The sequence below is a fragment of the Pinus tabuliformis genome, chromosome 4_1 (assembly GCF_031772625.1).
Source record: "Pinus tabuliformis cultivar Carrire ecotype Pingquan chromosome 4_1, CPIR1, whole genome shotgun sequence".
Taxonomy (NCBI): Eukaryota; Viridiplantae; Streptophyta; class Pinopsida; order Pinales; family Pinaceae; genus Pinus; species Pinus tabuliformis.
In genome coordinates this window covers 908,080,623-908,096,200 of record NC_142303.1, presented here as the reverse complement: position 1 = coordinate 908,096,200, position 15,578 = coordinate 908,080,623, and the positions used below count along the sequence as shown (strand labels likewise).

Here is a 15,578-nt window from a genome sequence, read left to right as displayed (position 1 = left end):
CTTGTTTCATTCCTTGATGTAGCGTTGGCTTCCAGAGCTTCTCCCAACAAAGCCTTTATTTTAGAGATAACTCTTATTGTAGTGCAACTTTCTTCTCGAAAAATTATGTTGTTTCTTTCCAACCATAATTTCCAACAAATAAACTTAGGGATCCACATCCAGCTGGTTTTGAGAAGACTTTTGTTTTTAAGACAGAAGGGAGATAAGCTGGCCCAACTACTGAACAAGGCAGGAATGTTGTCTGGGAGAGCGAGGATAGAGGGCTCTAATAGTAGCACCCCCCTCCAGACTTCTTGGGCAAAGGGGCATAGCAGCAACAAATGATTGGTAGTTTCTTCATCAGATCTATAGAGGGGACATCTGGAAGGTCCTTCCATTCCTCTTCTTCTCAGATTATCTCTGGTGAGGATGCTTTGATGTGCCACGGTCCAACAGAAGAAGTCTATTTTTGGTAGAGCTGGAAAGTCCCATATAAATTTCCATTGGGCCGGGTTTGGAGGAACATGGGGAGCAGCCATAATTCTTTTGTAACCTTCAGCAATAGTATAATGGCCAGATATGGACCCCCAGCCTCTTTTGTCTTTAGCATTGGCTTTTGAAGGAGATTTTCCTTGGAGCATATCTAGAAGTAAAGAGGCTTCCCCCTGCAGCATTATGGGGATCTCCCCTAGATTCCACCCATCCCAGGTTCTGTCAGGAGCTTCTTTCTAGTTCGAAATGTCCCACAATGTGTGCAGATTACGAGACTGAAGCCAATCTTTAATGTTTGCAAGACCATTCACCTGCTTCATTGGTTGGTCACCCAAGATCGAATCATCCCACATATTGATTTTCCTTCCATTGCCAGGGATCCAATATAGGTGTTGGCTGAATTGCTCCCTTGCCGCATTGCAAAGATTGAATATTGGTGAACCTTTTAGAGTTCTTGGGGGATTATCCAGGCATCTCATTCGCTGCCCATGGAAGTATTTCTTCCAGATAACTCTTTTACTCCAGCTAGTTTTTCCAGAGACTAAATTCCATAGGATCTTGGCTCCCAAAGCAAAATTTTGAGCAGCCAAATTGCGCAACTGGAGGCCTCCTTCCTGAAATGGACTCTTGAGAATTTCCCAGCTCACTAAATGGATTCTTCTGTCATTGTTATTCCCACCTTCCCACAGAAATCTTCTCAACAGGATATCTAACTTACTAAGAAAGGTTTTTGGGGCAAGGAGGGTTGAGTTTTGGAATAGAGGCATGCTTATTAGGACCGATTTCATGAGGATGAGTTTCCCTGCGTTGTTCAACCATGAGGCACCCCAGGCTTGGATTCTATTCTTTATTTTGTCAAGCAGCGGCAGCCAGTGAGCAACTTTAGGCTTAATTTTGAAGATTGATATCCCGAGATATTTAAATGACTCCCAATTTCGGATTCCTTCCATTTCTAAAAGTCTTGCTATGTCAGACAGTTCTTTAGTCGAGCAATTCCAGCCATAGATGGAGCATTTTCTATAATTGATCTTACTACCCGAGATCAGCCTGTAAATGTCCAGTTCCCTCTTGAAATGTCTGGCAGAAATCAAGCTGGCTCCTCCAAGCAGCAGAGTGTCGTCAGCAAATTAGGCATGATTAATGTCTTTCGCCTTGTGAGTAGTTCTGATGCCAGGAAGTGTTTGAATTTGCTGATTATGATCTAGTTGGAAGCTTAACACCGAGGCTTGGACAGCATATAGGAGCGGAGACAAAGGGCATCCCTGTCTCAGGCCCCTAGAAGCTTGGAAGAAATCAGTAGAACGGCCGTTAACCAAGGGCGCAATCCAAGGCGAGGCAATACAGGCTTTCACCCAGTTGATGAAGTTTGTTGAAAAGCCTAGCTTCTTCATCACTGCAAACAGAAATTCATGTCTCACCCTGTCAAATGCGTTAGCCAAATCGAGCTTAATCACCATGCCTTTCTCCTTTCTTTGGCAGCTAGAGTGGACGGCTTCTTGGACCAGCACAATATTATCCAAAATCTTTCTGCCTTTTATGAATCCGCCTTGATTTTCAGGGATGATGTCTGGCAAGATGTTTTTCAGCCTGTTGGCTATTATTTTGGAGACCAATTTATAGCTAGAGTTACACAAAGATATTGGCCTAAATCTGCTAAAGTCAGAGGCGGCTTTCTCTTTTGGAATCAGAGCAAGGAAGGCTGAGTTGATGCCACCACCTATCTTTACACAATTCTGGGATTTTCTGACCATCCTCAGAAGATCTTTTTTTATTATTGGCCAGCAAGTCAGAAAGAACCTGACAGAGAACCCATCTGGCCCTGGGGCTTTATCGGGCTCCATATTATTCAGTGCCTCCTCAAGCTCTTCCATACTGATCGGGGCTGTCAGCATATCGTTATCCGATCCCTTGACACAATTGGGAATTAAATTGAACGGATAAGATTGGGGATCAATATCTGGATTTTCAGGAGCCGAATACAGGTCTTGGAAGAAGGAGTATGCAGCTCTCTTTATGCCTTCGAAATCCTTGATCACAGTATTCTGGTGTTGGATCTCTGAGACTGATTTGAAGTTCTTTCGGGCTTCTGCTTGCTTATGAAAGAAGCTGGTGTTCTTATCGCCGGATTTCAGCCAGAGCATCCTAGACTTCTGCCGCCAAAACTCTTCCTCCTCCCTGCTTGATCTATGAACCTATTTTTGGAGCTCAACTTCTTTTAGTAGCATACCTTGAGAAACAGGGATTTGCTCCATTTCTATTTGATGAGCAGCAAGCTTATTTGTATTTTATTTTCTTTTGGATGTGGGGGTTTGCAGTCTTTTAGCCCAGTCTTTTAGATTTCTTTTTAGAATCCTGATTTTCTCTTCCCACACAAAGAAAGGAGAGCCATGGACGGGCCTATTCCAAGAGTCGGAGACCACATCTTGAAAGCCTTCTTGCTGGATCCACAAAGGGCTGAACTGGAAAGGGATGGGGCCAAGATTGCAGTCAAGAGAAAGATCGAGAAGAATTGGCTTATGATCAGAAGTGAGATTTGGGAGAATTTTAGAGGATGCCATAAGACTGCTGGTTAGGAAGGAAGAATGGACAAGAAATCTGTCCAGACGGGCAGCAATATGATTGGGGCCTGTTCTTTTATTGGACCAAGTGAATTTTCCTGAAGAAGGTTTAATATCCTCCAGGTCCCAGCCCATCATTATGTCTTCAACCCATTCTCTGGCAGGATCCCTGACAATGGAACCTCCCTTTTTCTCATCAATATCAAGGGTGACATTGAGGTCACCTGCAATTATGATATTCTCGAGGTTTTGCTCTAAAAGAAATGTATGAAGCGAATTCCAGCAGATTTTTTTCTCACTTGACAAAACAGGAGCATAAACATTAAACATACTTACTTGCTGACCAGAACCCTTGTGAAGTAGCTGAGTGAAGAGCCAGTGAGGGCTGCTTTTTTCTTGAATAAAGTCATATATGGTGCTGTTCCAGAAGGTGGCTATTCCACCAGAGGCACCTCTTGCGCTAACCGCTTTCCCATGGCCTTTGTTCCAAAAAGTTTTACTATATTTGAGGAGGGAAAGATCCTCCAACTTTGTCTCCTGGATTAGGAGGATTTCAGGTGAGTATATTCTCACTAAATCTTTCAGGGCTTCCTCTTTCGACCTGCTGCCTAAACCTCTACAGTTCCAGGAGACGTATTTCATTATTTACTTTTGTGGGGAGAGGAGGCTCCCATTGGAGCCTTGTTGCTTTTGCGTCCAGATCTGGTATTCATCATTGATTTGAGAGTTTTTTGGGATCCCTGGAGGACATCTTTGTAAGTTTCTTCCTCCCTCTGTTTCTTCTTGGATTTCCATCCTCTAGTCGTCTTGATTGAAGTGGCCAACGAATTGTCAGATTCAGAATCTCTCTCTTCTGAATCGCCTTCAGAGTCTGAGCCTAGGCTAATGTGTTCTTCATTGCCTTCGTTTCCTCTCTGATACTCCTCTGGTGTGGGAACTGTTGATTCTACTGCATTTGTTTTTCCTTGTTTCTCCATATTTCCGGTTTCTTCTTGGTTCTCCTTATCACCCATCTTTTCTCCAGATGGAGATCCGTCTTTGGCAGCTACGACTTTTGGGTTGATGTGAGGATTTCCCAATGGGGCAGAAGGTTTCTGTCCGGAAGGTTTTGGGATAGCTTTTCCCTTTCTGATTTCTTTCCAACCTTCTTCTTCAACTGTGTTCCCTGATGGGGCTTTTGGGCAATTTCTCTGGAAGTGTCCATGCTCATGACAAGTTCGACATTTGAAAGGCAGTTTCTCGTAGTCCAACTTCTGGTAGTGCTGCCATTCTCCAACTTTGAGTTTAATCGCTTCTGGTAGCCCGGCTTCCAGGTCAACTTCTACGCAGATTCTAGCGCAAGTATATTGACCCTTGTGATCAGCTTTGTCAATAAATCGACCCAGCCCATTACCGATCTTCTGCAGAGATTGATAGCTCCAACAGTGGAGAGGGAGATTGGGTAAACGAACCCAGACCGGCGCCTCCTTGGGGACAACAACAGATGGATCAAAATCAGGACTCCATTTATTGAGATACAGTCCCAGATTTCCCATAAAGTACGGCCCGTTTCTGAAAACCAGGTCGCGATCTTCCTTGGTGGTAAATTCAAAAATGAAATAGCCTCGCCCTACAGCATAACAAATCACATTATTTTCCAGCTGCGGTCTCCAGTTTCGTTGTATCCAATCGTCCGTGGTCTTAGTGGACGGCCAACGGCCCATAAACTGCCCTACCAGGCCTCTGTCAGACAACGCAAGAGCTATTTTAATCGATTGCTCCTCTGGGAGTGCTATCTCTGGGATTTCGTCAAGCTTTTTAATGAATTTTGGGATTTCAATATGCTAATGCTGCTTCCCTTTCTATGTTAACACCCTTCTGAAGGCATCTGCAGAGGAATGAGGAGGGGTGGGAGCAGACTCCCCACCCCCGGGACCGCTCATTGCAGCATCCAAGAACTTGTCGGCGGCAACCTACAGGCGTTTTCAGCAGCAGCGCGCGCGCAGCTCCGATGCTCTTTTTTTTCTCTATGAATATGTTATCACATATGAGGTCTCGGTCGTATTGATTCTTTCATCATTATTGAATATAAAATATTCATTTTCTCTTCCAATTTTTCTCAATTCTTATAAGTTTATGCAATTATTCTCCAGCTAGGTCCTTACCTCTGTAGGCTCTATTAATTTAACATTATTAACTATGATGTATTTATAAAACATACAATAGTATCATATATTATGTGTGTTGAGCATACATGTAAAGTGCGATGATTTGCTTTCTCTCTAGGTTGGTCAAATATGTAAAAGTCAATCTAATGCAATTAATTCAACACTCTGCCTGCACATGTATTGGACTAATTTTCATAGTAAAATATTAAATCACAACTATTCCCTTGTGTCACCAAGATTCTCTCCAATTCCATAGAGTAGCCTCATAACCATGACACCAAAATCGGGATGTAAAACCAAACTAATTTATAGAAGGAAATACATGACTTTTACAAATGTGAAACCAAAACAAGAACACTTTCATATACATAATTGACAATTGTATTTTATCATATTTTATTAATTCATCAAATGCAATAGTATCTTATATTTATATTAATGGATATGTATGAAAGATATCCATAAAAAATTAAAACCTAATGAGAGGGACACCTAACTGTACAACTCACACTTATTGGAAAACAACGCTCTGTAGAAGAATGTATTGGAACTCTAATGCATTGGAACAATGTATTTCTCTAATTAAATCTAACACTCCCTCTTAACGGAGAAATGGATTCTCTTCAACACTTAATTTGTCTTAATAATCCATCAATTGATGTATTCATCAATAATTTTACCTATGCAATGTGTCGCACTATGAACTTAGGAACCTCCCAATCAACATAATATGTATAGTCCAACGTCGCATTTTCATAATACCTCTATGATACAAACATTATCAAAATGTTGATATCCATATAAAGAAACAAACATCCATAAGAATGAATGGGTAATAGGTCTTTGCAATTCCCCATCTAGTAGGTTGTTATTCAGGCATGTGATTCATTCAACCATTATTTCATATCATGTCTTCATACTTGTACCTTTAACTCTCGTTGCATCATATTATAACCACACTTTGGCATTACACCTATGGGTTTTTGTGGATGACCCTTAACCATTATACCTCAAGTGGTTTCTTTCTTACTACAAACATCATATCAAGTGATTTCAATTGACCATAAACCATGCACATCAAGTCAAACATGACATAACAGACTTGCTTACAAATACAATGCGTAACTCACATTATAATATGGTATTCAATTTGTTATCATTCTACGCAACTCACAATATTTATATTGTTTGTCCTTCATCAATACCTCACTTCTATTTCTACCATAAAATTTCCATGTGTGACTGCCGCCATCTTTTACTATTTCCTACATCTAGGATCACATCCATCTCCTTTCAATCCCTGTTGGAATCTCCTTATTCCTACATGCTAGTGTTTTAGTTTTTCATTTGGATGAATTTTATTCACTTGGGATTCATTACTAAACTTTCTATCTCTTTTTTTTTCTAAGTACCTACATAAAAATGATTTTTGATATCCATATAAAATTCAATCCATCTCACATTTCCCCTTAATTGAACAGTCAACTTCTAATATTATACATCAATCTAGCATATGAGCATACGAGATAGATTATACATTATCACATTTAAGTGGTTTATTTCACAACTTGATTTCACATTGTATCTTTATATTAGAGGATACACACTACATGATTACATGTGCTACCACACTAATGCATGTAGGCTTGACTCGACAACACTTACAAAACACCTTCAGGGAAAATAAAATTTTTACAATTTGGACCAAATCTTTGGGGTGTTAGGTGCAATTGATCATGCATCCATTGATTAATTACAACATTTCAACTTAAGTACATCAAGTATTTAAAAATATTTACAAAATTTACCATCATTCCTTTGTAGGAATTCATATGCCCTAACATATAAGCCCATATCATCACCACATATCACTTCTCACTTATCCTTTATCTATTTATTTAGGTTTATTCACTTTCCTTTACCTTTACAAAATAGTTATGTTTTACCACACACAATTACATGAAAAATACTCACGACTCAAGGTAATGATTCAATAAAATGGAAACTCTTTCCTAAACATTTTTAATGACCACTAACGTTTGGAGGACCAACTCATGGACCATCATCATCTTCAGTAAAAGATTCATCTTTAGAAATATCACGAGGACCATAATTATAACTCTAATAACATGAGACAGATACATTAACATTATTAATTCCCACCAAACAAAAAGTATCACAAGAACTAGCAATCCAAGTCAATTGTATCACAAAATGTATCATACTTTACATTTTCTTGTCTTAATTGTTTTATTCATTTTTTAGTGATAACAACACATTTTCTATTTCCAATAACTCTTGCTACAATTATTTATCAATTTATTCTTTTGATCATGAATTTTGTAAATATATTCTACCCAATTTATCTAGTGTTACCAACCTTTCCTCCAATATGATGATGTGTTGTGTAGTGAAACCAACAAATTCATTATAGATATTATTATCTCGTGATTTGAGTTTTGCAACATTTCCTATTATGAAATTATGTTATTTTGTAACCTTTATATTTCTTACAAAGTATCATCAAAACCTTCTTGTAGTATTTCAATTTCATGATCAGTGTTTTGAAGCCTTTTTCTTCCTGTGCTTGTTTTAATAAAATGCACACTTTTGAGGACTATTGCTACAATCTTTGATCAATTTATTCTTTTGATCTTGAATTTTGAAAAAATCATCTACCCAATTTATCTAGTGATACCAACCTTTCCTCCAATATGTAGATGTGTTGTATAGTGAAACCAATAAATTCATCAAAGATATTCTAACTTAGTAACCGGAGAACCCACAGTAAAAACCATTTTTCGTCAACATTTCAAATCCCAACAGGGATCCATCATCAGGACTTCTTGAATGTTGATAGTAGAAGAGATTGAATGAGGGTTTTAAATAGTTTTGAGGTGAGAGGATTTAAATGGATCTCAGCTTGTTTTAATCTTTTTTATTATTATCCTTATCTTTAAATAATAATAAATAATTTTGAAGTATTTTAAAGTATTTTTAATACAATTATTAATGTAATAATGAATAAATACTTTGATTATTTAATATTTATCATCAATATTTACTATTAAATGTTTAATTTTTTATTATTGGTTTAATAGATTCATTAATAGATTCATTAATATTAATATTAATATTAAATATTAAATATTAAATATTAAAAATATATTAATATTAATAATAATATTATAGTTAATAATAATATAAATGTCAATGTATTAAAGTAAATAATAATAATTAATAGCTAAATTATATTTAATATTACAAGTTCATAATTAATATATATCAAATCCTAATAATTACTCCTAAATGATTAATTTTTATTAATTCTTAGTAATAGTTTATTTAATTATTAGAATTATTCATAGGTCTTAATAAATAATTAATATTAACATTTCATTATAATAATTAATGATAATAGTAATAGTTATTATCATAATTATTATTGTAAATGTTATAATTCATACCTAATAGTATTGAAAGTTATTATTATTGTGGTGAATTATTATGGAGAGTAACGATGAAAGTAATGCTACTAACTGCTAGAATAGGAGAGGGAGATATCTACCTACCGAGCACTATACCTGAGATGTACTGAGGATCCTAATTTCTTTTATTAAGGGGATCCAACTTCCACTAATCTCAATACCATTGTCCCTGTTGAGATTATGTGGATGTTTGATAATCTCAAGAGCTTCTCTGATCTTTCACCTATGATGTTTTTCTTCCCATGCGATAATTGAAGCGTTTTCCAAGCAGACTTGGTGCTTGGCTTTTGAGGAATGCTCTGCAAGGGCCGAAGTTCAAGACCTTTCACTCCTAATATCAGCTCCATGTTCCTTGAGTCTTGTCTGCAAGGATCAACCTGTTTCACCAATGTAACTTTTTCCACATGAACAATCTATTTTATAGACTCCCTTAAGTTGATGTTTATTAATATTATCTTTGACAGACCTCATACCTTGCCTAATAGTTCCAGGGGCTGAGAATTGCGTGATTATGTTTTTCTTTCTAAGGATTTTAGCAATCTTGTCTGTCACTCCTTGAATATAAGGTAGAAAAACCCTTCCACACTGAGGTTGGTCTTGAGCCTTAGGCTTATGAGATAACACCTTTCTTTCAGCTCTCTCTATAGCTATTTTAATTTCTTTTTCTTTGTAGCCTATACCTTTAAAAGCTGAAACTAAATGCTTCTTTTCTTCATCCAAATGCTCAAAGTCAGAAATTCGAAGGGCTCTGATGGCCAGAGTGTTTAGAACACCAAACTTTTGGGCTGGGTGATGGTGGGAATCAGCGTGGAGGTAGTTTTCTGTGTGGGTTGACTTCCTGAAAACCTTATGTCCCAAAGAGCCATCCTCCTTCCTGATGATGAGTACGTCTAAAAATGGGATGCTCATGTTTTCTTCTAGCTCCATAGTAAATTTTATTTTTGGGGAGATAGAGTTGAGGTGAATAAAAAACTTGTCAAGTTTTGTTTTACCATGAGTCCATTTTATATTGGTATCGTCGACGAATCGCTTCCACAAGGCTGGCTTCAAATACATTAATTAAGGCTACGCGTAGCAGCACCAGGTGTTCGGACAGCGTTCAGTGTTTAGTTGCTGAGGACAACATCAGCAACAGTGTTCTTCAGGGTTCAGACAGTAGCTTACAGCCTTTAGGTGACAATGTTTCACACCTACAGCCTTCAGGCATCAACGCTGTTAGTAAAGAAGTTAATGAAAACGAAGGCAACACTTTGTGCTCATACAGCAAAGAGGAAACAAATACGTTAATTAAGGCTACGCATAGCAGCACCAGGTGTTCGGACAATGTACAATGTTTAGTCACCAAGGACAACATCAGCAGTAGTGTTCATCAGGGTTTAAATAGCATCTTATGGCCTTTAGGCAACAAAAATAATGTTTCACACCTACAGCCTTCAGGCATCAATGATAATGAGAATGTTATGATAATCAGAGAACCGTGTATGACTGTCAGTAAAGAAGTTAACAAAATAGACGTTATAAACCAGGAGATTAGGGAACAAGATAAGAACAATATGAAAACAAGAGGCAGTGACATCGACAACGCCAACCCAAAAGCCAACAATTCTTCAGTAAAAGAGCTGAGAAGAAAAGTGGTTAATCTGTCTTCCCAAGAATTAGATCCGGAAATCATGAGTGTCCTCAACAAAGGTTTAGGGTTTGCAATTGCTCCTAAAAACCTACCTATTGAGAATATGATATGTAGCATAGAAGATGGGATTAATAACCTTTCATTGGAGGATAAGGAAGCACTAAGACAGGAGTTTTCCCTCATTTTGAGAAAAGCCAAAGCTCCCAAAAGTAATCTAAGAAAAGAAGAACAAATTGCCTTTAAATCCTTGCAGAACAATGATAAAATTGTGGTTCTTAAGGCAGATAAGGGAGGGGCAATAGTGATCTTGGTTAAAGAAGACTATGTATGTAAAATGAATGAACACCTCAGATGTGGCAGTTACAAGAAGCTGAACAATAATCCCATTCCCAAGATTATGAAGGAAGTAAAAAAGACAATTGCAGATTCCAACCTTGAGGATAAATTAAAGAAAAAATTAATCCCTTCTTGTGAAACCATCCCAAGAATTTATGGTTTACCCAAGATCCATAAAGAGGGTGTTCCTCTTAGACCAATAGTTAATACCATTGGCTCCCCAACCTATGAGCTCGCTAAGTATGTTGCTAAAATCCTTAAGCCCCTTGTTGGGAACACTGATTCTTTCATTAAGGACTCTCATGATTTTGTAAATCTTATTAAAAATGAGAGGGTAGACTGTGATGACATCTTTGTTAGCTTTGATGTAGTATCCTTATTCACCAAGATTCCTCTTGACGAAGCCATTCAGGTTATAAAAGATGTTACTGATCCAGGAATTGCAAGACTAGCTGAAATATGTTTATGATCAACTATTTTCACCTTCCAAGGAGAATATTATGAGCAGACATCTCGGGTGGCAATGGGATCACCCCTTTCACCAATTGTGGCCAACTTATACATGGAATACTTTGAAAAGAAAGCCCTTGAATCATACCCTTTGAAGCCAACCTGGTGGAAGCGATTCATCGATGATACCAATATAAAATGGACTCATGGTAAAACAAAACTTAACAAGTTTTTTATTCACCTCAACTCTATCTCCCCAGAAACAAAATTTACTATGGAGCTAGAAGAAAACATGAGCATCCCATTTTTAGATCTACTCGTCATTAGGAAGGAGGATGGCTCTTTGGGACATAAGGTTTTCAGGTAGTCAACCCACACAAAAAACTACCTCCACCCCGATTCCCACCATCACCCAACCCAGAAATTTGGTGTTCTAAACACTCTGGCCATTAGAACCCTTCGAATTTCTAACTTTGAGCATTTGGATGAAGAAAAGAAGCATTTAGTTTCATCTTTTAAAGGTATAGGCTACAAGGAAAAAGAAATTAAAATAGCTATAGAGAGAGCTGAAAGAAAGGTGTTATCTCGTAAGCCTAACGCTCAAGACCAACCTCAGTGTGGAAGGGTTTTTCTACCTTATATTCAAGGAATGATAGACAAGATTGCTAAAATCCTTAGAAAGAAAAACATAATCATGCAATTCTCACCCCCTGGAACTGTTAGGCAAGGTATGAGGTCTGTCAAAGATAATATTAATAAACATCAACTTAAGGGAGTCTATAAAATATATTGTTCATGTGGAAAAGGTTACATTGGTGAAACAGTTCAATCCTTACATACAACACTCAAGGAACATGGAGTTGATATTAGGAATGAAAGGTCTCGAACTTCGACCCTTGTAGAGCATTCCTCAAAAACCAAACACCAAGTTTGATTGGAAAATGCTTCAATTATCGCACGGGAAGGAAAACATCATAGGTGAAAGATCAGAGAAGCTCTTGAGATTATCAAACATCCACATAATCTCAACATGGACAATGGTATTGAGATTAGTGGAAGCTCGCTCCCCTTAATCAGAGAAATTAGGATCCCCAGTACATCTCAGGTATAGCACTCGGTAGGTAGATATCTCCCTCTCCTATTCTAGCAGTTAGTAGCATTGCTTTCATTGTTACTCTCCATAGTAATTCTCAACAATAATAATAACTTTCAATACTATTAGGTATGAATTATAACATTTGCAATAATAATTTTGATAATAACTATTACTATTATCATTAATTATTATTATGAAATGTAAATATTAATTATTTATTAAGACCTATGAATAATTCTATTAATTAAATAAACTATTACTAAGAATTAATAAAAATTAATCATTTAGGAGTAATTATTAGGATTTGATATATATTAATTATGAACTTTTAATATTAAATATTAATTAGTTATTAATTATTATTATTTACTTTAATACATTAATATTAATATTAATTATAATATTATTATTAATATTAATATATTTTTAGTATTTAATATCTAATATTTAATATTAATATTAATGAATCTATTAAACCAGTAATAATAAACTAAAAATTTAATAGTAAATATTGATGATAAAGATTAAATAATCAAAGTATTTATTCATTATTACATTAATAATTGTAGTAAAAATACTTTAAAATACTTCAAAATTATTTATTATTATTTAAAGATAAGGATAATAATAGAAAATATTAAAACAAGCCGGCATCCATTTAAATCTTCTCACCTGAAAACTATTTAATACCCTCATTCAAGCTCTTCCACTATCAACATTCAAGAAGTCCTCATGATGGATACCTGTTGGGATTTGAAACATTGATGAAAAATGGTTTTTACTATCGGTTCTCTGGTTACTAAGTTAGAAGATATAAACCACAGAAGTCTTAAATCCAGAATCATGATAGATATTATTATCTCATAATCTGAGTTCTACAACTTTTCCTATTACAGAATTATTTTTTCTGTAACCTGACTATTTCTTGCAAAACACCATCAAAATCTTCTTTTATTATTTCAATTTCATGATCAATGTTTTGAAGTATTTTTATTCCTTTTCTTGTTTTAAAAAATTCTCACTTTTCAAGAATGAACACAACAAATAAGGTTTTAGGATCCTATAGAGTGCTCTTTCCTTCAAAATCAAATCTCCATGGTTATTTAACTCATTGATTGACTAATTAAAACCCTCCAAAATATGTCTTATGTGAGGGATCTTCATGTGCAACAAGCATTGTGGATTCTCATCCTACTTCAACTTGATTAGCCTTTGGCCCCATTACTATGCAATTCTAGGGAAATTCAAATTAAACTGATTAAATAAGACCCTCTGCACTATGTCTTGTTTTAGGGGTCTTCGTGGGAAATAAACATTATGGATTCTCATGCTCCTATGGCCATATTATTCTTTGGCCCCATTACTATGCAATTCCATCAAACCACATATTAAATTGATTAACACATTTTCTCCCAAAAAAATAATTAAAATACCTTGAGTGACTTCACTTTAATGACACTTCTTTAAAAATAATATAGAATTAAATTATAATGACTAAATTTTCATCATGTGAATTTATTCCATCGATATATAAATATCCTTTACTAAAAAAATGTCTAAAGGAAAGTTATTTTCTTTCTTTATAACCTTTGAAATTTTGGAAATGAAGGATGAAAATCTTTATGGAGATTATGGGGATGCAAAAGACATCTCTAAAATATATGAAAACTTGACCTATTCATCTCTAAGTTTCGATTTGTACCTTCAATATTTTTCACAAGAAATGTTTGTTTATTACCTACTCTTGATCATTTCCTCCCCTAAGGCATGAGATATAAGGGTGTGAGAGTTGAAGGAGATAGAACGTAAGAGAGGGAAATTGTAGAATCTCTAATACAAAAATAAAAACCAAAACAATAACATTTCCATTGTAAAACCCATTGGTGTATTTTATTAGATCCAATCCATTCATCAAACACACAACGATATCCCATATTTATAGTAATGGGATAGGTACAAGATATAACCATAACAATGTATTACAATTGGATCAGAAGGACACCTACATGTGTTTACAATTGACACTTGTTGGAAACAATACTTTCTAGAAGAATGCATTGGAACAATATATTTTTGTCATCAACTTTATAACAAATACCTCATAGTAAAGGTAACTAACATACCCCAAAGTAAGCAAAGGGTAAAGGGCTAAATACACCATAATATGTCATCAAAATAATGAAATTGATACGTGATGTTAGCTTCCAAATTCTAATGAACTAATACTCTTGCTCCTTGAATATATGGAAAGACAACATTATCTAATAGAGAAAGGGTTATGTGTGGGTGGGGTAAGTTGTTCCATCTTACAAGAATTATATGGATGGTGACATGGGGATAAAGATACAATAGAGCATGACATCCATTTTTTTTAAAGGGCGCTTTTTAAAAGAAACATATTATGCCCATATTCTATTGAAGTTTCAAAAGAGCATAGTAGGAATTGTGATCATTCACCTTCTTTGATTTTGATTACCTTATCAATCTACAATAGTATGTGGGGATGAGAGATGCATTGAATTCAAATTAGTGAAATGAAAGCGGTTAATTCTAGCATGTTATTGTCTTGATATAACATATTGTCATACAAAAAATGACAACTATAAGGGAGATTAATAATTTTTTCTAGATTTTGTATTCTTATGTAACATATTGTCACACCACCAACACTAACTCTGTAAAAAATTAATATTTGTGTAGATATAATAATAGACATCGAAGAACCATAGCGTAGGTTTTAAACATGTATAGTTAATTTCTGCAAATATATTCTTAGTAAAATAGAATTAATGCACTAGTGCACACACATATTAATACATATATTTTACTCTAGAAACTGAAACGAGGAAAACCAAAAATATTTTTCATTATATTATTATTTACAATATTACACTATATATATATATATATATATACCTATATATATATAGAGCTATATATACCTATATATATATAGAGCTATATATATATATATATACCACAACATCCATAACCTACCAATAAATTTACCATTGATTAGAATACAACCATATATCCTCAACTAGAATTACAAAACCATGGGATAAATCACCATGTTCCCCAAAATTGCTAAAATTGAAAACTGCTAAAAACAGATGTAAAAATACACAAATTTTTTTCTAAGGGATCTACCCCTCAATCCATATGCAAGGGTTCCCTTCCTCCCTCCCTTAGTTTTGCCTAAGACACTGTCTAGCACATGGAGGAATTCGTGCAAACAATATAACACATACCCAACATTCTCCTACTTCTTGTTCTTTTTTTGCATACAGGGGGCCACTAGAGTACACAATCAACAATATAGAGAAATAATGCCCATCGTTTATCCACACCAAAAGAACTTCTTAGTGCTCACAAATTTTGTTAATTGAATCGATAACATTC

The 15,578-nt window shown here is 35.5% G+C and overlaps 1 protein-coding gene across 1 annotated transcript; it reads right to left on the bottom strand.

Moving 5' to 3' along the window:
* Nucleotides 1-2,756: 2,756 nt before the first annotated feature.
* Nucleotides 2,757-3,671, bottom strand: LOC149179086 (uncharacterized). The gene has a single exon (XM_089422345.1). The coding sequence runs from the start codon at nt 3,669-3,671 to the stop codon at nt 2,757-2,759; it is 915 nt and encodes a 304-aa protein (XP_089278471.1).
* Nucleotides 3,672-15,578: the final 11,907 nt, after the last annotated feature.